The sequence below is a fragment of the Chinchilla lanigera genome, unplaced genomic scaffold (assembly GCF_000276665.1).
Source record: "Chinchilla lanigera isolate Chin_1 unplaced genomic scaffold, ChiLan1.0 scaffold00030, whole genome shotgun sequence".
NCBI classification, from domain to species: domain Eukaryota; kingdom Metazoa; phylum Chordata; class Mammalia; order Rodentia; family Chinchillidae; genus Chinchilla; species Chinchilla lanigera.
The window spans coordinates 13507887-13532166 of NW_004955431.1; the positions used below are offsets into that span (position 1 = coordinate 13507887).

Below are 24280 nucleotides of genomic sequence, written 5' to 3' on the forward strand. Positions count from 1 at the left end.
CTCTTTTTCTTTGTTTGTTTGACTGGATTTCCTCTACAAACATCAACACAAAAAACAAAACAAAATAAAAAATAGAAAATGGAAAATGACAAGACACAGAAGGAAAATGGAAAGACCACTGAGGACAGGTTCAGAGCACCATGAGACTGAAGAAACCAGAAGCCACATGCTGAAACTTTCTGAAATGATAACATCAGAAGTGAAAAAAAAATGGATGAGGCTATAGAAAAAATAATTATCTTAAGTAAAAAAAGAAATGATCAGAATGCCAGACGTTAGAGCAGATAGGTTAAAAAAAAAAAAAATAGAAGAGCTTAGGAAAATGATGCAAACCATGGATACCCAACATAGGAAAGAAACAGAATTCATGAAACAGGAAAGATATCTAGGAGATGAAAAACTCTGCTGAAAGTATATGCAACAGATTAAACAAAGGCAAGGATAGAATCTCAGATCTAAAAGAGTATTGCAGCTAGTGACCACAAAAAGACAGACATATTAAAAACAGCAAGGGACCATGCAAAATCAATCCAACAGCTACAAGATGAAGCAAAGACGAACAACATAACAATGACTGGAGTCAATGAGAAAGCTCTAGACAGCACAAATGCCATAAAAGCACTTTTCACAAAAATAATGGCAGGAAATTTCCCAAACTTGGATAAAGAATTTCACATACAAATAAGTAAAGCATATAAAACTCCAAATAGCCATGACCAAAATAAACCTACCCCAACACATATAGTAATCAAGATTTCAAAAATTCAGCATAAGACTAGAATCGTAAAAGGGATCAGAAAAGAGAAACAAATCACAATAAAGGAAAGAGAATCAGAATCACAGCAGACTTCTCAATTCAAACCCTAAAATCAAGGAGAGCTTGGAGGGAGGTATTTCAGGCCCTAAAAGAAAATAACCTCCAACCCAGTTTGATGTACCCTGCAAAATTGTCTTTCAAAATTAATGGAGAAATAAGATACTTCCATGAAAAAGAACAACTGAAGAAATTCATGAACACTAAATAAGCTCTCCAATATGCTCTGAAGATTCTTTTACTAAGAGAAAATGAAGACTGCCATTACAAGAACATGAACAAAAAGAAGTTACCAGGCAGGGCAAGCAATTAAACAGGGGAAAAGACTGTGGAGAAGGACATTCTATAGTCTACCTTTCAATGTAACACCTATTTGGGACTTTGAGCCTGACCAAGCCATATGATTGTTTGATTCGGGAGGAAGTCTAGCAAAAGCATTAGCATAAAAGGAAATGATAGCAGGATCTTAGTCCTTATGGAAAGCCACCGGGACAACACTAGATGCTTTGCTGAGATATGCCTGAAGAAATGACAACATGATAGCTAACTAAGTCAGAGTTTAGTTCCTGTGATAATTAGGCTGTATTGTCCTTGACAATCCTGTTAATGATTCCTCCCATTTCCCCTGTTGCTGCTTTTTGTCTGTATCCCAATAAAAGGCTAAAGAAGACTGTAATTGAGGCTTCAGCCCTAGACGTTGTAGCCCCCTGATCCCATAACTTTGTCTCTCTTGTTTTTCTTTTTATCACGCCACACCTCGTTCTCAGGATCTGTTAACCTAGACAGAAACTGACTATACACTGACAAAAGACATGTAATCCAACAAGGGGAAAATAATGTAAGAAGGCTAAGGTAATGCAAATCAGTTATAACCATCAGTGTTAATGGTCTCAGTTCACCAATCAAAAGACAGTCTGGCGGAATGGATCAAGAAATAAGATCCAACAATATGCTGTATACAAGAAACACACTTAATTAAAAAAGAAATTCAGAGACTGAAAGTCAAAGAATGGAAAACAATGTTCCACATGATAGGAACCCAGAAAAAACCAGGAGTAGCTATTCTATTTGCAGACAATGTGAACTTCAATCCAAGACTGATCAAAGAAACAAAGAAGGTCAGGAAATACTGACAGGAAAACTCTAAGAACAGATAACAATCATAAATATATACGTAAAAATAATTGTGCAGCCATCTACAAACAAAAAAATTAACTGACATGAAAACTCACATAAGCACTAACACAACTGTAATGGGGGACCTTAATAACCCACTATCACAAATAGATCAATTAGATAAAAAATCAACAAAAAACATCAGAACTAAAACAAACCAGTGAACAAATGAACTTAGTAAACGTTAACTGAGTGTTTCACCCCACATTAGAATACACACTCTTCTCAGCTACACATAGGGCATTCTCCAAAACAGACCACACATTAGCTCATAGAACATGCTTAAGTAAGTGAAGAGGAACTGAAATTATCCCAAGCATATTATCTGGCCATGGTGCAATGAAAATGAAAATCAAAGGCAAAAGAAATCACAAGAACTACATAAATACATGGAAATTAAGCAACACTGTCCTGAACAACTGATGGAGTATAGAGTAAATTAAAGAATAAATTAAACAGTATCTACAATTAAATGATACTGTCATTAAAACATACTGGAACCTATGGATGTATCAAAAGCTGTTGTATGAGGAAAATTTATAGTACTGAATTCTCACATGAGGAAAACAGAATGAGCTCAAATAAAAAATTTAATGTTGAACTCAAACTCCTAGAAATAGAAGAACAAATCAAAAGGAAACATCGTATAAGAGAAGAAATTATAAACAGCAGAAATTAATGCAACGGAGACAAATAAAGCAATAAAAAGAATCAATGAATTGAAGAGTTGGTTCTTTGAAATATTAAATGAAATTGATAAACCCTTAGCCAACTGTACCAAAAAAAAAAAAAAGAAAGAAAGAAAAAAAAAAAAAGGAAAAGACTCAGATTCACATCATTAGGAACAAAAAGGGTGAAATCACAACAGATCCTGTGGAAATCCAGATCATCAATACCTACTTGGAGAACTTGTACTCTAATAAGATGGAAAATACAGAAGAAATGGACAGATTCCTAAACACATATGAACTGTCAAAACTGAATCAAGATACAAAAGTTCTAAATACCCTGTTGTCAGTCAACACAATTAAAAATATAACTAAAAACTTACCAACAAAGAAAAGCCCAGATTCTGATGGATTCACTGATGAATTGTACAAGCTCATTATACATCCTTATGTAAAATCAAATGAATTGAAATTATCCCATGCATGTTATCAGACAATAGTGCAATGAAACTGGAAATCAATGGCAAAAGAAACCTGAAGCACTTTATAAGCCATGGAAATTAAATAGCACCCTCCTCAACAACCAATAATTCACAGATGAAATTAAAGAACAAGTTAGACAATTTCTACAATTAAATGATAGTGACAATGTAGCATACCATAGCTTATGAGACACAATGAAAGGAGTCCAGAGAGGGAAATTAATAGCAGTGAATACCCATATCAGGAAAACAGAACAAGTGCACATAAAGAACTTAATAGGGAACTTCAAACTTCTAGAAAAAGAAGAGCAGGCTAAGTCAAAAGCTTATACAAGGGAGGAAATTATAAAGATCAGAGCAGAAATTAATGCATTAGAAAGTAAAAAAAAATACAAAAAAATAATCAATGAATCAAAGAGTTGCTTCTTTGAATTAAATAAAATCAAAAAATGCTTATCCCTTATCCAGCCTTATCAAAAGAAGGAAAGGACTCAAATCCATGTAATTAGGACTTAAAAGAGTGAAATCACAATGGACCCTGAAGAAATCCAGATCATCTATACTTGCTTTGAAAACTTGTAATAAAGGAGAAATGGACATATTTGTAAATACATATGAACTACCAGAGTTAAGTCAAGGATATAAAAATCCTAAATAAACCAGTATCAATCAATGAAATTGGATATGTAATTAAAAACCTACCAACAAAGAAAAGCTCAGGCCCTGATGGATTCACTGTTGAATTCTATAAGAAATTTAGAGAAGACCTAACACCACTACATCTCAAACTCTTTAATGAAATTGAAAGGGAAGCAATACTCCCAAATTCATTCCTGGAAGCAAGCATTATCCTGATACCAAAATTGGAGAAGGACCCAACTAGGAAAGAGAACTACAGGCCAATCTCCCTAATGAACACAGATGCAAATATCTTCAATAAGATATGGCAAATGGAATGCAGCAAATCATCAAGAAGATAATACACCATGACAAAGTGGGATTCATCTCTGGGATTCATGGATGATTCAACATATGCATATCAATAAATGTAATACATTAAATAAAGAGAGCAAAGGACAAAACTCACATGATCATCTCAACAGAAGCAGAAAAAGCTTTTGACAAAGTCCAACATCCATTCATGAAAAAACCCTACAGAACATTGGAATAGATGGTGTTTATCTCAATCTGATAAAAGCCATCTATGACAAACCAACAGCCAACAACATCACACTGAATGAAAAAACTGAAAGCTTTCACTTTAAAAATCAGGAACTAGATAAGGATGTCCACTGTCTCCATTCTTATTCAGTGTAGTCTGGGAAACTTATTAGACAAGAGATAGAAATAAAAGGAGTAACAATAAAAAAGGAAGAAGTTAAATTATCATTATAGGCAGAAGGCATGATATTCTACATAAAGACACCCAAAACTCCACTAAAAAACTGCTAGATACAATAAGCAAATTCAGTAGCATAGCTGGATATACAAAGTCAACATTCAAACAACACCTTTCACAATAGCATCCAAAAAAATGGAATACCTAGGAATCAATCTAACGAAGGATGTAAAAGACCTCTACATTAAAAACTACAGTCCTCTGAAAAAGGAGATTGAAGAGATCAGAAAATGGAAAAATCCCTTGTTCCCCATACTTTCAAAATCATACAGATTTAATACAATTTCAATCAAAATTCCAATAGCATATCTCACAGAATTAGAGAAAATAATTTTAAAATTCATTTAAACCAGAAGAGACCTAGAATAGCAAAGGCAACTCTGGGTAACAAAGGCAAGGGGAGGGGGCAACATAATCCCTGACTTGAAATTATACCACAATGCTACTGTGATAAAAACAGTGTGGTACTGGCAAAGAAAAAACCCAGACTCAAAGATCAATGGAACAGATTAGAAGATGCAGAAACAACTCCAGACATACTCAGCCACCTTATCTTTGACAAAGGTGCCAAAGATGTCAACAGAAGAAAGAAAGCCTCTTTAATAAATGGTGCTGAGAAAACTGGCTCTGCACATGCCAAAGATCAAAACTGGACCCATATCTTTCATCATGCACTAAAGCTGAAATGGATCAAAGATCTAAATATTAAAACAAAAACATTAAATCTGCTGGAAAATAGAATAGATAAAACTCTTGAAGGCACTGGTATAGGCAAAGACTTTATGAATAAAACCCCAATCACACAGGAGCTGTAACAGAAAGTAACCCCTGGGATCTCATCTTAATAAAAAGCTTTTGCACAGCAAAAGAAGCTACCTGCAGAGTGAAAAGAAAATCCACAATGTGGGAAAAAATATTTGCCAGCTGTTCCTCACAAAAGGATTACTATCAAGAACATATAAAGAACTCAAAAAAAATCAGACCTCCCAAATTTAAAGACCCAATCCCAAAATGGGCATCTGAGATTGAGTACATACTTCTCAGATGAAATATAAACAGCAAATATATGAAAAAGTGTTCAACATCATTGGTCATTCAAGAGATACAAATTAAAACAACCCTGAGATTCCATCTCATCCCAGAAAGAATGGCTATTATCAAGAAATCAACCATCAGAAAATGCTGGCAGGGTTGTGGGGGGAAAAAGGAACCCTTCTCCATTTTTGGTGGGAGGTGTAGACGGTACAACTACTGTGGAAATCAGTGTGGAGATTCCTCAAAAAACTAAGATTGGAGGTCACATTTGACCCAGCTATTCCCCTTCTGGGTATCTTCTCAGAAGAATTAAAAATACTATACCACAATGATATATGTGCACCCATGTTTACAGCACCACAATTTGTAATAGATCTTGGAAACAATCCAAATGTCCATCAACCAAGGAATGGATAAAATAGATGTGGTCTTTATATACAATGGAGTACTACTCAGCCAAAAGGAGGATAAACTTGAGACCATACTCATAAGTGAAATAAACTAGACGCACATGTATAAACACTGTATTATCTCCCTAATATGAGAAACTGACAGGTAAGTAAGATAGAAAATGTACAACAGACATTGTAAAATGGGAAGAAACTTCAAAAGGAAAGAGAGAGATGGGAGAATGGAGAAAAGGTAGGGAAAAGCAAAAAAAATACATATACACACACATATATATATAAACGATACTTAAGATAGTTATACTACTAATTTCTCTTCTTTTTTTTTTTTTTTTTTTGTCTTTTTGAGACAGGGTCTTGCTATGCAGTTCAGGCTGGCCCTGTGCTTACTTTGTAGCCCAGGCTGGTCTCGAACTCACAACAATCCTGTTGCCTCAGCCTCCCGAGTGCTGGGATTATAGGCATACATCACCACACCTGGCCCTACTCTCCTATTGTCTTGTTTTGAAATTTTGTTTTATTTTTTTCTCTTTAAAATAAAAAAAAAAGCACTTAATGTATTTATGAATTATTCCATTTTACATTAAATGCAATAAAATTGTTCTGAACCAACGTACTTATCAAAGACAGTATTATCTAATATTCTTTTCACATTTTAACAAAAAGCATTAGAGATAACAGCTGATTAGTCTCATCTATCTTTTCTCATACAATTCACATTTGCTATTTTTACCTATGAGCACAGTAGAACTAAGAGTTGGAGGCGTAGCTAAAGAACTTGACCAAGACATATCAGGATCCACCTCAGCTCCTAGACTTTCAGAAATATGATTTGGTGTCTGACCCTAGAAAGAAAGGCAACAATTTACTTCACAGAAACACACTGATGATAAAGAATATTTTTTCATTTTTCATTACTGAATGCCTATATACAGATCCGTAAGTCTCACAGCAAGGTATGATATCGCTGTCAAATTAAGTAATACACCATAAAAAAAACCCAAGCAAAATACTTACCTTCACAAGCCGGGGTGTATGAAATAAACTTCCACATATCACTGGAGGTGAAAAGAGAGAAATTATTGAAATTTATTTTTATTAATATCTCAATGATTTTAAAAATAAAAGCCCTTGTTTTCAATCATACCTGGCTTCTGTCTTTGTGGTGTTATCCGTGTACATCGTAGAACAAGAGGACTAAGGCAAGACAAATCCTTTAGGTTATTAAACAAGTAACAAATGGCCAAAAGAAAATAAAAATTTTATTTTCCAAAAGACTCTCCATCATCCTTGATAGAATTACAGTACTTTTAAATATTTTCATGTTACTTTCTCAAAAGTAAATCTCCTGAAGAATTAAGTAGGCTACTAAGTGATGTTTAAAACACCCACTGAAAGCAAAAGTGCTCACAAATTTTAGCTACCAGAAACTGTATTTTTAACTGAAAAATTAAGTAATATAAATGTGTAATAGCATCATGTCCCCTCCAAAATCTCAAAGTACATAAAAAATTTATTTCAAACTGATATTTCAAGGAACTTAGTGCTTTACCATTAATATTTTTGTTGTTTGGAAAGCCATAGAACACAGAGAAAACTAGACAATTCAACATTACAAGAAATACAAAACAAATTATTTCTAACATAAAAATTATTCAATTAAAGGACAACCTGAAAGATTATTTAAAAATATAAGATTCTCCACCAAGCACTCAGTCATAAATATTAGGATAAAAATCAGATTCATTTCCATGAAACAAATATATGTAGGAAAATGCTTCTTCTTAATTTTTCCAGTCCTGGGGACTGAACCTAGGGCTTCCACATGGAGCTCCATCGCCAGCCCTTTATATTTTTATTTTCTGAGACATGGTCTCACTCAGTTGCACTAAGTTGCCTAAGATGGGCTCCAAGTTGCAATTCTTGTCTTAGCTCCGAGTGCTAGGGTTAGATGTGTGTGTCACCATGATCTGCTTCATTTCAATATTTTAGTATCATAGCTTCAGCATACCTTTCACTGAAACCAGAATTTAGAGGTGGACTGGCAACATCATTTGCTTGGTCCACATTAGCCTTCATTATGCGACGACTTTTAAGTTCACTATTGGCAATATCCTTTCCTGAAACAATTAATGATTATGCTCTTAATTTTGAAATTTTGTACTTAAAAACAAAGTCTCATCTACACTAGGAAGAATTCATGGAAAGCTATTCCTCCCCTGCCCCAAAGGGATGCCCCTCCCAGCCAACCATATCAAGCATGTAATATGCCTAAGTCCCTTTAGGTAACGTTGCAATTTAAGATAAAGCTTTTACCTCAAAGAGTTCATAATTTAGTATGATAAATTTTTTGAAATACTCACAAGCGGAATAGAAAGTAGAATATGAAACCTTCTCCTATTAAGTTACAGACAGTAGTATGGTATCAGGGAGTATTACAGAGGGTAATAGTAATGCAAAAGACAATATTTGAAAACCTACTAAGGTATTGAATCTTACCATGTCACCCTACGGCTGAAAAAACTCTGTTGAGATCCTATTCCAAGATCAAGTTCAAACACTGTAACAAAACTGTGCAGTAATAAAGTCTTTGATTTGATGAGGTGTTTTGTTTTGATGTTGGGAACTGAACCCAGGGCACTGCACATGACCACCAAGCTATATCCTAACCCAGTTTGATTTCTTCATTTTTATGGTGTCATTTTTTCACATTTTACTTTTCAGCTCTACTGAACCACTGCACATCCTGGAGAAATGCTCTCTTTAACCTACAGGACTTTGTACAAGATGTTTCTTTTTTGTTCTTTTTCTCTTGACCTAGACAATCCTTTTTAAGGCTTCATTTAGAAACTACTTCCTACTGAAGCATTTAGTGTACCCTATGGTAAGTACAGGTGCCTGACCTTTTTGTGTGTTCCCTGAATAGTTTACCGTAAGATGCTCCTATTTCCTCCATTATTCTGTGATTTCCTTGTGGCACAGATTATGTCCTATCACTGAATTCCTAGAAAAAATAATGCCTGATATATTATGGTCACTATATATGGCTAAATCAATTAAGTATAATTACAGAAACTTGTAGATAGCAGTGTATTTCTATTCTCATCAAACACTTTTACTTTCTAAGACAGTAACAGTTTCCAAAGCTGTAGTTAGCTCTATCAATATCAAATCCTATTTGTAGTCTTTCAATATTCCTGTTTTCCCATAAGGTACTCTATTTGACTTTCCAGGGCAAAAAGTACTGAAGTGGTTCTACTGGTTGGTAGTGCCTACAATTTTGTCACCCAAGGCATTTAATATAATTCTTAGAAAAAAGTGCTTTTAACAGTAGTTGCTTTAAGCTAGGCTTGGATGGGACAGGCCTGTAAGCTGAGGCAGGAGAATCTCAGGTTCAAGCCCAGCTTGGGCAACTTACTGTCTTAGAGAGCTCATGTATCCAAAAAAAAAAAAAAAATGCTGGGGATGAAGCTCACTGTGAAGGCCCTGGGTTCAGTCTCTAGTACTGAAAAAATGAAATTGCTTTCACTGATCCTACAATCATTAATTTAAAGAACTTTTGGGAAAATAAACTATCCCTTATTTATATAATAAATAATTCACATGTTATTTTAAAAAATAATTATTGCTAGCCAGACATGATAGTACATGAATCCCAGTATTGAGGGAGGCTAAGGCAGGAGGATCACAAGTTTGAATCTGGTCTAGGCAATTGAGACCCTTTCTCAAAAAATAAAAAGGGCTGTGGATGTAGTTCCAGTGCACAGGCCCTGGGTTCAATTCCCAGTACCACAAAGCAAATAAACAAACAAATAAAATATATACAGTATGTAATACACATATTGTATGTTACAAATGAACAAGGTTAAAAAAAGTGTTAAGTTTGCTGCTTGCACATTTCAGTAATGAATTTAAAATAAAAGCAAGAAGTGTCTAGAAATTATTAATACATTATAAATTAAAAAGTTAACTACTTTGCAAGTGAGTTCAGAGTGACCTTACTAATTCATTTCTATTCTTCCCTGGTTAGACAAGCTAGTTCCGACAGGTTACAATAAATAATTAACCACTGGTTAAAGTAGTAGGTTCAGCAAAGAACTTATCAAAATTTTCCTTACTATATTACAGATAGCTACTCACTTTACACAGCACTTTGTACTTGCTTTTAATATCATATATCACACCAGCATGTCTGGTTTTCTATCTTAAAAGACTGATTACCTAAAGGTGAAACACTATCTCATTCACATTTGTATTGTTAATGCTAGCAAGCCACCAGGCATAAGCATTGAATATTTGTTGAAGGGATGATTCCTTTTTTGTCCTTGTCTCTCCTGCATCTCCTAAATACCCCTTAAAGCTTTATCTTATACCTCATAATTGTCTCACTATATATGACTTTTTCACTTTCCAAAAAAAGTTTACTTTTATTACAATTTCTCCTGACTGCTATTACAATTTCTCCTGACTATATTTTCCCTAGGTTTAGCCTTATACTCCTTAAACCTCAGAAAATACCTTCACCTTAACATTCCACTACTGTCTCAAAATATAATCCAAGACTCAACCTTTTCCTTTCTAAGACTGCTTTTCTTCCAGTTTACAAGTGTTTCCAATTTTTATGGCGGCCATCACCATATTTTAACTTACTTATGCTCTGCCTTGTCATTTGTTCTTTTTCATTCCTCCACGTCTAGGCTACTACAGGGTCTTACAGTTTCTACCTTCAATATCTATTTTCACTATTATAGTAGTAGCTACCCCTTATCCTTTGGGGATGTATTCTAAGATTCAGTGGAGGCCTGTAGCTCAGGGAGTACTGAAGCCTATTATACTATGTTTTTTCCTATACACATACATGTAAGATAAAGTAGGCACACCAGAGATTAACATTATAATTAGACCAATTATAACAGATACTGTAATGAAAGTTATGTGAATGTGTGCTCTCCATCATCTTACTGAGCTGCATTCGTCCTTCTTGTGATGTGAGTGGATACTATGCTTACCAAATGGAATGAAGTGATGCAGGCATCAGGATATAGCATGAGGCTACTATTTAAGAGTTACCAGAACACAAGCAACACTGTACTACAGGTTGCATAACTGAGACAGCTACCAAGTAAGAAGAAGTTAGGGTATAATGAGAAACGACAAGACTTCATCATGCTTCTCAGAATGGTACACAATTTAAGAATCATTTATACCTGAAATTTTCCACTTAATATTGCAATTGACTTTGACTAAATAAAACCAAGGAAACTAAAATCATGAATAAGAAGGGACTGTTATACTAATTCAACCACTTGGCCTCATCACCTGAACATTAGGTGTTTCCTAATTGACCCTCCTGGGGTTTTTTCAGTACTGGGATTGAACGCAGGATCACTGAGCTACATCCCCAGCTCTTTTTATTTTTAGACAGGACACTGCTATGCTGCCCAGGCTGGTCTTGTATTTGCAGTCCTACTGACTCAGCAGCCAGAATAGCCACAAGACTACAGGCATGTACCACCATCCCCAGCCCAACTCATTTCCCCATCTCCAATCTTCTTTTATGAATACCCAGGTAGTTTAAGAGGTAGGGCTTCTACTCTGGGAGGCTCAGGCAGGAGGACACCAAATCTGAGCCCAGCCGAGGCAACTGAGTAAGATCCTGTCTCGATAATTCAGTGCCAAGGTTCTGGGTTTGATACGCAGTATGGGTGAGGGGTGGGGGATGGGGGTCTGGGCTTCATTTCCAGAGATTCTAATTCAAAAGATTCAGCATAGAATCTGCAATCTACCCTTTCAAGTAGCACTCCATAAGATTCTGATGATCTAGGCATCACATTTTGAAAAAAATTATTTCCAAAGACGGCTTCTAGATTACTAGACTTTCTAAAATAAATATTTATACTTCAAATATTTACCAAATACTAAGTATACCACTTGAAATTCAATTTTATATAAAAAAACTTTGTCTATTACCTATGTTCCCTTCATATGTGTACCTCCTAGTGCCATTAATTTCCTTTCAAAGCATGCATCACACTAAAATTGCTTATGTATGTCTCCTTCACTAGAAACTCAGTAGGGAAAGACAGGGAATGTTTTTCAAAAGCAGAGATATTTAAGCCAAGATCTGGAAGATGAATGCATAAATTAGAGAAAAGGTAGGAAGAAGAAAGGAGGTTGTGGGCCCAGGTAACAATATATATAAAGAAAACGTAACTTTTCCCAACACCGTTTTCTTTCCTCTCAACTCTCACTGTACTTTTTACTCTTCTTTTGGCAGATACCACACTCAAGCATATACAGCACTGTACTTTATCTCTGTAATACTTATTCCCCTTACCAGAGAGTAATACTTCACACAAAGGGAAAGTACATTACTTATGTCAAGCAGGCAACAAATATTTGAATGAGGAAATATATAATCTTATTACTTAACTGCTTGAAAATAGGTAGCATGACGGCTAGGGAAACTTACAAATTAAGATATTTATAGCCAATTGATGAAAATAATCTCTGCCCTATTATAGACTGCAAAATATAGTTTAATCAACATCTAATCAAATCCTGTTTTTTATTATAAAGACATAACTCAATAAATCTCAGTTGCCAGGATATATTAATCAAAGGAGAGGAAAAGGAACATTTATTAAGTATCTAGATTATTTTACTTAATCCAAATCTACTGAGTATTATTTGATCAACCATTATTCAAGAAAAGAAGGTAAGGCTAGAGAGATTGTCTGCGCAACACGACAGAGATTTTAAAATAAGTTTGCCTGAATTTTCAGTTCATGTTTTCCCCTCATCTACTACATCACATAGTTATCCACATTTAATTTGTATTCACCTAATTCATTTAAAGGAGACTGGTATAGTGGTAGAGTTTGACTTTGCTCTTTGAATATTATTGGAGTTGAAGCTAACTGATAACAGGGCTTCCTTTGTGGTGTTTTAAATAGACTTGGCTCATAACTGTTGACTTTATATTCAGATTCTTCTGCAGGTTCACAATTACAGGGTGGAGCCTCCGAAGAAAGTTCTTCAAACCAATTAAGGCTTATTGGTCCCAAATCTATAAGAGAAACAAAAAACTCATCTTAATCAATGACATAGAAAAATTGATACAGCAATAAAAATCATAATAAAAGGACATTTGAAATTTTGTCTATTCATTATTTTTCTAGAGGCACATTAAGTAAGCAAGATAATCCATTATCTTATAAGGGGTAACACTTGGCTATATTAGCCTTTTATTTTTATCTATTTAATATTTATTTCTTATCCTGATATTCAAAAACCATTCACAATTAGGAATACATTCTACTGCATGAGTGTATGTGGTAAATTTATGGGTATGAGAAACATGTACCCTATCAAAACAGGAAAAAAAGACTTCCAGGAAGATGGCGGAGTGGTAAGCGACAGAAAAAGAGCCTGAGATTTGCTGTCCAGACACTGGAATATGCATTACAAGGAAGAGAACAAAGAGGGAAGTGGGTCCCTTGGACCCAGGAAGGATCTGTCATGAGAACTGAAGCCCAGAGGGAGAGCAAAGAGCGAAACATCAACGAAGAAGGAGACAGTGGGCAGTGCCTTCTCCCTGAGTGAGACTCACTGTGTAGGAGAAGCAGTTCAAATCTGTAGACACAGAGTGACTGCTGGCAACTCCAGGGGCCTCCATGGAGTGATGCAGCAGTACAACAGGTAAGTGCACCCCATGGACTACACTGGCTGGTGAGTGGCACTGATACGGCTGTCCCACAGGAAAGAGCCACTGGCAAGGAGCCATCTTGGACAGGGGCCAGCTGAACTTGGAACTCAGAATGACTGCTGGTTCCCTCTAGTGGCTCCCAGTTGAGTTCAAGCCCATAGAAGGTGTGCTAACTGCTGAACAGGTCTGGTTCCAGCCTCACAGACAGAAACCAGCCTGAACTTCAGAGGAAATAAATGTGTAGGCATGCTGAGATTATCCACTACCCATCCACGCAGCTATTGATGGCTTGCTGGGATAAATCAATACTGATCTGGACTCTGTCTCCACATGGTGTCTACCAGTGAATGCAGAGACAAACCTTGAAAGAGACATTTGTTTCTCTATTTTTTTCTTGTTTCTTCACTGTTTGATTTTGTTTTTGAGTGTGAACATGGTTTCTAGTTTTCTGGTGGTTGTTCTACTGCTCTATACTTCCTTTTATTTCTTCCTTCTCTTTCCCTCCTGTCTTCTGCACCAGTTTCCCAAAGTTTGCACGATCTTCCTTTGTCCTCTAGCCTTGCTTGTAATTTCTTCCTCTTGTATTTCTCTAGTTTTTCTCCCCAACCCCTCTAAAATTTTCTCCTCTGAATGTAAAACTGGTATACTGAAGGCTTGTTTACTGCACACAATTTTCTGGTTTGTTTTAAATTTTGTTATATAACCACAAATCTAGTTCATATAGATAGATGTGGCAAATTAATCCTTAGTTTGTCATTTTCTAGGCTGTGTTTGATGCTATTCTAATTGCTGACTGCACCACTTTAGTCAAAGTAACATAATTGTTCTAAGCAGCTTTTCTTCCTGACATACCAAGACTGAGTCTGCTTAAGGGTCATGAAAAATACTATAGGCCAGGGCCGAAGAACCAGGGATTGGGCCAAGTAGGCAGCAACTTCTTATTCTTCAGTAAATTAAAGAGGTAGAAACTTGCAACAATCTCAAAAAACCCAAAAGCCAGCTACGCTTGGAAGATACCTTGGAGAGGTAGTCATTTCCTAAGGGTTCTAAATACTAGCAATAAAACAACTCTCAGTAAGTGATTTACAAACATCAACCCAGGAATTGAACTAAAAACAAACAAACAACAACAACAAAAAAAAAAAAAAAAAAAAGAGAGAAAGAAAATGAGAAGACACTTAGGCAAGATGCAAATCCAGACATTCTGTTCACCAAAGGCAAACTCAGGAGGCAATGAGGTGGGACAACTGAAAGCCATCAACCTGGCCTCTCTGAAGTGCTAACATCATACCAATGAATTGAAGAGTTGCTTCTTTCAAAGATTAAGTAAAACTAACAAACCCTTAGCCAATCTTATAAAAGAAAAAAGAAAGACTCAAATCCATGCAACTAGAAATGAAAAGGGTGAAATCACAATGGATCCTGCAGAAATCCAGTAGACTATTGATACCTACTTAGGGAACTTGTATTCTAGTAAGATGGAAAATGCAGAATAAAATGGACAGAATTCTAGATTCATATGAATTATCAAAGGTGAATCAAGAAGACATAAAAATTCTAAATAAACCAGTATCAATCAATGAAATTGAAGATTTAATTAAAAACCTACCAACAAAGAAAATCCCAGGCCCTGATGGACTCACTCCTGAACTCTACAAGGCATTTACAGAAGACTTAATACCACTACTTCTCAAATGCTTTAATGAAATTGAAAGGGAAGCAATACTCCCAAATTCATCCCTGGAAGCAAGCATTATCGCAATACCAAACCCAGAGAAGGACCCCATTAACTTATATCTAGAACATAAAAAAACTGGACTCTCCAAATTTAAAGATCCAACACAAAAATGGGCATCTGAAATGAACAGAGATGTCTCAGTACAAACAGCAAATATACGAAAAAATGTTCAACATCACTCATCATTTGAGAGATCCAAATTAAAACCACACTGAGATTCTCTCTCACTCCAAAAAGAAAGGCTAGGATTAGTAGCCTTTTTCATCAAGAAAACAAGTAATAGCAAATGCTGGTGGGGCTGTGGAGAAAAAATGAACACTTTTCCAATATTGGTGGGAGTGTACACTGGGGAAACCACTGTAGAAATCAGTATGGAAATTCCTCGACATATTAGGATTAGAAGTCTCATTTGACCCAGCTGTTCCCCTTCTGAGTCTTTTCCTGGAAGAATTAAAAGCATCATACTACAGCAATATATGCGCATCCATGTTTATAGCCGCAGTTTGCAATAGCTAAATATTGGAAGTAACCCAAATGCCCATAAACCAATGAACAGATAAAAAGATGTGATTTTTTAATATAACGTAGTATTACTCAGCCATAAAGATAAAGTTGAAACATTTATAGGTAAACAGATGCATCTTCAGACAATAAATAAATTTAACACACGTGTAAACATCTCATTTTCTCTCTGGTGTGAGAATGTGATAATGTAAATATGCAGAAAAATGTACAACAGAGATTGAGAAATAGGAAGAAACTGTTCAAAAGGAAAAGGGAACTTGGGGGAGGGGGCGGGGGAAACAAAGGAAGGGAAAGAAAACACAAGAAAAGAAGGATAAAATTAAAATGAGGCTTTGTGAATGGAGTGGGGAGGGGGCTTGAAAGGTGGGGATGAAAATGGCAAAAAGAATCAAGATATATCATATACAGATATAAATTATGAATCTGATCATTATGTATACCTAAACTGTACCAATCAACTTAAATAAACTAAAAAGAGAGAAAGAGAGAGAGAGAGAGAAAGAGATAGACAGACCCTCCAAAAGTACATTCCCAGTGATCTACCACCTCCATTTGGGCCACACAGGATAGACTTGGGGTATACAAGCCCTTTGCCTCACTTCCCCTCTCCAAACACAGAGGAGGCTATAGCCTGATGGCATTTTTACCAGCATACACCAGGAAGGAGTGACCAAGGATGGGAGGTGCTCCCTCTCCACCTGCCCATTGGTTCTCAGTCTCTGAGCGGAAAACAAGCAATTGTTGCCTGTGTTGGGAGTCTTCAATATTGTACCCTGGGCACAAGTGAGTCACCATACTCAGGAATAAAGCCTGTATGTTATTCCATGCACCGTCGTAAATATATACACACTGAATACTGGTACACCCAAGTATATTTTTTAAAATGGATGTAAAAAACCAGGTAAGTATAATTATAATGGAAGATCTCAATGGGGGATCCCCACTGCCACAAATAGATTAACTAGACAAAAAAAATCAAAACATATGAGAGTTGAACTAAAGAACTCAGTAAATATCTAGAGTATCCCACCCATCAACAACAGAATATACATTCTTTTCAGCATCAAATGGTACTTTCTTCAAAATAGAACATACTAGCTCATAGAGCACACTTAGGTACACTGGTACCTTGGTTCATAAACTTTTCTACGATTCTGGTTGCAAACTGAGTTGGATGCAAAACAAATCAAATTCAATGCTTAAGTTTAACACTGAAAGAGAAGGTAAAAAGAATTAAAATGTGTTACGTACATGTACCAGCTCCCCTTAATAAATTTAATCAATATGCAGTACAAATATGTACTAAAAAAAATAAATTAAAAATACATGCACACAAAGATTCAAGAATCCCGCTATCATCTATTAAGCCAACATTAAAGTGAACTGCAACATTATAAAACAATTCTCTCTTCTATTTTAATTTTGTTCTGGAAAATGTTATTTTCATAAAAATACTATACACACACACACTTTTTTTTTTTTTTTGGTCTTTTTGAGACAGGGTCTTGCTATGCAGTTCAGGCTGGCCTTGAGCTCACTTTGTAGCCCAGGTTCGTCTAGAACTTACAGCGATCCTGCCTCAGCCTCCGGAGTGCTGGGATTACAGGCATGCACCAACACGCCTGTCGAAAAATACTATTTATGATATCATGCAATGGGTTTATTTTTAAGTGAACTGAAACTTTTCAAGCTCTTAGTTTTAATTTCTAACTTAGTAAGCTCTTTGAACAGTCACTGATCATTTGCAAGTATAAAGGAAAGGAAAACTGAAACCAAAAAGTTAGGCAATCCCTGCATAAAATGACTTATTCATGTTTCTGACTTGCCAGTGGTACTTCAAAAACAATTCTTCCTAGGGGACAGTTTCATTACCCACTAGGGATTCTATAGTCATCATCTGGTTCTATTTGAACAATTAAGTTTTTAACTAGATTTATGACTCTATAAGGAACAGTTTACAGTGTAAAGAAAGTACAGTATTAGGTTTTTTTTAGTCTTTACCTCATTTTTCTGAAAACATTTTCTCAGTGTAATTTATCAAGTTTTATAAAACCTGTCAATACCTGCTTTGCTGCATTGCCTCTTAAAAATTTCAAAAAAAGTTGGCCTCTCTTTGGATCCAATAGGCATCTTTCTCTACAATATTTTTCCACCGCTTGCTTCACTGTACCTCTGCAAAAGATAAGAGCAAAATGTAAGTCAAGGGGATGCATTCCTTGCTAAGCGAGGTAAAAATGAGAATCGCTGGAAAGTTTGTTTACAGTTAAGATTTTCTACCTTAGTCCCATTTTTAGGGCAATAACATAATTTAGGAATGAGAATATTCTAGACTTGTGCTGTCCAATCCTGTAGCCGCCAGCCCTATCAGGCACTTGTAAAGCAGCTAGAACGTTTTAACATTAATTTTAACTGCGTTAACTAGACACGCGTGGCTAGCGGTTCGGGAGCTACAGAGGGCTCCTGTGAGAGGCGAACACATTTTTCCAATCCCCAATCCCTGGATCTCCGCAACGAAGCAATCACTGGGAGTTCAGTAAGACACGTACAGCGTGCCCAGATGAAATTTCAGGTTGGGGCAGCTACCGAGCAAATGCCGGCGGCTCGCGGGGCCCAAAGGCGCGCACCAGTCGGGGAGGAATCCCCGGGAAGCGAAGGGCTCGCGTGCGCTCGGCGGGGCTGCGCGGCGGGACGCGACCGCTGCCCTCAGGGGTGAAACTCCGCAGAGACCGCGGCACCAAGCGCGCGGTTCCACCCGCGTCGCGAGAGGCGCTCCCCGCCCGCCCTGGACACCTGGGGCCGCGGGAGGCACGGCTCCACCCCCGGCACCACTAACCCGCTCCAGAGGTGCGGCTCAATTTTGGCGAGAGGAGGCGACAAACACCGCGTCAGCGGCCACCTAGGTCACACGTTGGACCCCTCAAGCTGCTTCCGGCGGACTACAGCTCCCGGCAGGACTCAAGGCGCGCAGCCGGCGGGACCGCCGCCTGGTTTAAGAAGCGCGCGCCAAAACGCGCTCTGCGCACTTTGACGCGATGACGCCATGACGTGTGAGCGCGACGTACACGCCACCCGGAAGTCAGCCGCGCGACGTCTTCCCGGGGAGCGAAAGGGAGTCCCAGCGTAGGTGTTTTTATAGCCGGTCTTCTGCCAAGTAGAGCCGCTGCGTGCGCTTTTCTTCAAAGTACTAGACCTCTCTGCTGAGGGTGGGGTAGGGCACCTAAACAAAGTGCTCCTTCCGTTACCAATTGATGCAGCTTGGCCGGGTGCCCTTGGGACACCATCAGGGTTTGCGACCTCTGACAGGAGTTTGTTCTGTCTTTAGAGCTAGTGTTTCTTTAGGCCTATTCCCCAAAGTAACTGATCTGCAAGACAGGAACTTGACCTCACCTGAGTTCACAGGGTCTGTGACAGTGGTATTATAAAGCTAATTTCGAGTTTGTTGCTCCATCAGGGGCCCCACAAGCCTGTCCTTGGGGAGATAGCCCTGCTCACCCGAACTTTTTCCTTTGCTGGTACAGTTTTTACAGATCTCACCTTACCTTAGTGCTTCACTTCCGCTTCTCGCAGCCTCGCCAAGGCATCCACAGCATTGCGTATCAGCAACTATAAAAGGGGATAGAAGGGCTGCCACTGACCCGAACATGCCAGCTGGCCCACTAGCCAGGATCATGTTCTTCATGTGTGCCGTGAGACGTTCTTCATCTGGGCTACGGTACTATAGTGCAAACATCATCTGCCACATGCCTGTTTCATGTAGCACAGTTATCAAGCCTAGATGGTGACTTGCTCCAGCAGGTCACCTGGATTCTCCCAGACCAGGCAAGCCACTGCATCAGTCAATTTCTCACAGTCTGATTACCTGCTTCTGGGGCTGTCCTCTGCACATTCTGTGAACCTATCTCATAGAAGGGGTGCTGGCTGTGTTGACTATTTGGGACATCTGTGAGCTTAACTGAGTATCATCAGCCCCATTGTTCTACAGCGGTGGAAGCCGGGTAGGCACTGTTATGCCCACTTTCTGCTTTGATTGCTTTGCCGGCTCCTGCAGCTCCATGGCTGTATAGATCGTGCACGTTGTGTGCTGGGTAGAGGTAGGCGGCCCTCCCAGTTCTCCTTCCTGGCTAGGGGTCCCTCCATCTCCACTTTTTGATGACTAGCTGGCTTAGCATGAAAAACCAGGACATTTTCCCCGGAGGTTTTCTTGTACATGAGGACTTACACTTCTGGAGACATTTCTAGAGGGGGCAGTGCTTCCCATGACTCAAAACATAAGCTCCACAGCAGCTAGCCATAGCTCAAGGTCCTCTTCTATCTGCTGCAGCTGGTCTACTTGCTGGACAAGGCCATCTGCCTTTTGGTTTATGCAGCAGAAGAGAGTGAAAAACAGCCAAACCACCGAACAGTAGATGGTGACCTACTGTTTCATGGTGAGGGGGAGGAATTTGTCTATCTATTGCTGCCAAGGCTTGCAAGACATCTCTGGACTCCAAACGGACTGTTCCCCAGTCCTCCAGGCCTTTCAAGTTTCCAAGAAAGTAATTACAGGTAGCTAAGGAGAGGCCAGCAGGCGTTGCTTATCCACCATTTCTGGGGGCTCTCCCTCACCTTATGGTACTGTTTCCACAGCCATCATGGGACCATTCACCTGAATGTCCCACCAACTATGCCAGTTGTCTACCCGCTCAGGGCACCCAAGGGAGATTTTAGCAGGTGAGGTCGCAAGGTTAAAGAACACACATGTGCAAGACATCAGCAACAACAGCAGACAGCATGGAGCAGAGCAGAGCAGCAGAGCAAAGGGTGCAAGAGAGCTACCTGCATCTTTATTGTATAATTCTTATACAGGTTGTTATCTCATGTTTACATTCTTACACAGTGCCGTAACCAGTGCATGCGTGTTGACCTGTGCTAAGTCATGGTTACATAACTGTATCCCACTGTGCACCCACACTAGACAAATGGGGTCACGTCCTCAAGTGTCCTTAGATGCCGCTTAGCTTTGAAGCAGTCTGAGTGGTTCCCCACATATTGTCTGATGGAGAAACTTGAATAATTAAGCTTCCTGGTAACAAAACCCAGACTTGAATTCAATTTGCATTTGACTTCAAACACTATACTTAACTGTCTTGCAATGATACTTAATTATAAGTCAGAACAATTTGCTTTCTCCCCTTTTGGGTGGTCAGGGAAGAAGGGTATGTTACTGAAAATGGACTAATGAGAACTCTCAAAATGACACACCATCCTCTGAATTACATTCTCACTGTGTACACTCCCCTGTCACCGTGTTCCTTTCTCTTGGTACTAGGGACTTGATGGTCATTAAATATACTGCATACTTCCTTCTAGTGGACCCGCTCAGATGACATGCTACTTCAATTTTCTGTATGCTTTGTTTTTAGTTTTTGAAGCTATTTTTCATTACAAGCCAAAACAAACCCCTCCTTTAAATTGTGGGTGTCATAGTCAGGCATGGTGGTGCATGCCTATAATCCCAGCACTTGGGAGGCTGAGGCAGGACAATTGCCATGAGTTTGAGGCCAGCCTAGGCTACATAGTCAGTTCAAGGTCAGCCTGAACTACACAGTGAGACCCTGTCTTAAAAAACAAAAACAAGGTCTCTGGTACTCACCACTGCCATCACAGCACCGCAGCAAAGGTCATGTGCCCTTTGCTACAGATAAGCAAATACCAATTGGACAGGAGAAGAATGGTGCTGAAGCCGATTTCCAACAAGTGTTTTGGGGGATGGCAGAAATCTTTTGAACGTGAGAATGTGGAGGTAAAATGTCAGATGAAATTTGCTGTCTACTTACCACCAAAGGCAGAAACTGGAAAGTGCCCTGCCCTGTATTGGCTCTGACTTAACTACACAGAACAAAATTTTATATCAAAATCTGGTTACCACCAAGCTGCCTCAAAACACAGCCTTGTCATCATCCCTTCAGACACCAGACCTCGATAATGCCATATGAAAGGAGAGGATGATAGCCGGGACCTCGGGACTGGAGGGGGTCTTATGCAAATGCTAATGAAGATCCTCGGAAACCTAACTACAGAAGGTACTCTTACATAACAGAGGAGCTTCCCCAACTCATAAATGCTAGTTTTCCAGTGGATTCCCCAAATGATGTCTATTTTTGGCCACTCCGTGGGAGGCCACCGAGCTCTGATTTGTGCTTTCAAAACCCCTGGAAAATACAAATCTGTGTCAGCATTTGCTCCAATTTTCAGCTCAGTGCTCTGCTCTTGAGGCAAAAAAGCCTTCATTGGATATTTGGGAACGGATCAAAGTAAATGGGAAAACTTACGATGCAACCCATCGTGGGAAATCTTATCCAGGTTCTCAGCTGGACAAACTGATTGAGCCAGGAAAAGATGACCAGCTCCTTTCAGATGGACAGTCACTCCCGGATAACTGCATTGCTGCCTAGACAGAAAAGAAAATCTCTGTTATTTTTAGATTACAAGGGGGTTATGATCATAGTTACTACTTCATGGCCACCTTTATTGCCGGTCACATCAGACATCATGCAAAATACCTGAATGCATGAAAACTTCAGCTGAGAGAATCTCTTGAAGATTATAAAAGTTCAAAGAATTGCTGAGAAAAAAAGATTGTTAAATATAGAATTGCATAATGCTCAAAGAGCTACAGTTGAATCACCTTCTGAATGAATACATGAAACCTGCTTCTGATTTTAAAAGTTATTTTACTGGGGGTCACATACGAAAACTTTAATATTTCACAGCTTTTTTGTCGTCATTTGGAAGTCTTCATTATATTAACCTTAGGTCACAGCATGTAAGTATAATCCCATTCCAATCATAGAATATTAACTCCAAACAAAGGCTTTAAAGGTTATTTAGGCCAGACTGCCTCATCTTTCTAGTTCAGCCTCTGAAGTCATGGACTGTCGACTTGATTTCCAGGAGGCATATAATGAATCATTGCAAGCTATTGAGCAAGGAAGTAGGCTCAGAAGGTGAAAAGAATACCCTGCCATTATACCTGTGGGACAGCTAAGACTAGAAAATAAGTTTCTAAACTCTGGTCTTATATTCAGCTTAAAGTTTCTTATATTTTCAAAGTTTCTATATAAGTTTCTTATATTTTGAGCTGAATAAATCAGTGAGCATTGGTTTTTTGGGATAAGTCTCTCATGAATTAAATATAGTAAGTAACTGGCCTATGAACCAGTTCTATTCCCAGAGAACATTTGTAAATCAGATCTGTTTATAAGTCCAAAAAAATGAGTATTATATACCTTTGACACAAATATACAATGTAAAGCATAAAAAACCTAACACACAAATACTGTAAATTATTTGTACTTTTACAGTTACCTTAAAATGGTAAGGTAGACGTGCGAGCTAAACTAGGAATGTTCCTAAAGGGAGGTTGGATCACCTGTGAAAATTCACAACCTAAATGTTTGTAAGTCAGACACTTACTGTAGTAGGATTCAAATGGCAATCAAAGAAGACAAGATTAGATTGTTAAAGTTATAAAATTAGAACTGTTTTAATGTTAATATAGATAGTACAATTTAAATATCAGTAATCAAGATTGAGTCCTAGAATGAACTACACACAAAATAATTCTAGTCTTGCGTCCTCTGAAAAGGAATATCACAATTCATGAATTTCTTTTGCCTGTTTATGAATACACCTTTTTTTAACAAGGAAAAACAAAACAAAACAAAAAATTTGGGTGTCAGGTATTTTGTCCCAGTTCTGCAAAGTGACTAATACGTTGTCCTTGGTATCCACTACCACGATGTGTAAGGCTTGTATCATTCTCTCAATTTTTTATTTCTCCTTTAAATTTCCACTACTGTGATAAAACTCAAAGATGTCACTAATTATGTTAATACAAGGAGTATCCTTAAAACTATTTTTCATAAAGATTGTATGTAATTTGTACAACATGATGTTTGATACACATATTTGCAGTGAATGATTATTTCAAGTTCAAGCAATAAACATAATCATCTCCTCCCAGTTACCTATTTGGTATGTAGTGGTAGGAACAACTAAAGTCTACTCTTAGCAAATCTGCAGTATACAATACAATGCTATTAACTGCAGTCAGGTTCTATATCAGGTCTCTAGACTTATTCATTTTTTAAAACTGCAACTTCATACTCTTTGACCAGTCTTTTCCAGTTTTTCCCATCTCCCCATCCCTGGTAACTATGATTCTGACATTTTAAAAATTCCATGTAAGTGAGATCATGCAGTATTTTTTCTTTCCGTGTGACTTATTTCCCTTAGCATAATGTCCTCTGGACTTATCCATTGTATTGCAAAAGACCAGTCCTCCTT

General features: G+C 37.9%; 1 protein-coding gene and 1 pseudogene across 8 annotated transcripts in view; one reads left to right on the plus strand and one right to left on the minus strand.

Moving 5' to 3' along the window:
• Brca2 (breast cancer 2, early onset) overlaps window positions 1-18992 on the minus strand; it is a 77592-nt gene extending 58600 nt beyond the window's left edge. For 2 of the 8 annotated variants that reach the window (XM_005387718.2, XM_005387715.2), the window contains exons 1-7: window positions 18786-18974; window positions 18016-18124; window positions 12826-13050; window positions 7993-8101; window positions 7129-7178; window positions 6999-7039; window positions 6715-6826 (exon numbers count right to left, since the gene is read on the minus strand). In XM_005387718.2, coding sequence (XP_005387775.1) covers window positions 6715-6826; window positions 6999-7039; window positions 7129-7178; window positions 7993-8101; window positions 12826-13050; window positions 18016-18082 — 604 coding nt within the window. In that variant the 5' untranslated portion in view covers window positions 18083-18124; window positions 18786-18974. The other 6 variants (XM_013515889.1, XM_005387717.2, XM_005387716.2 and 3 more) reach the window with 6 other exon arrangements.
• A 2667-nt stretch (window positions 18993-21659) lies between these two features.
• On the plus strand, window positions 21660-22506 carry LOC102013640 (annotated as a pseudogene).
• Window positions 22507-24280: the final 1774 nt, after the last annotated feature.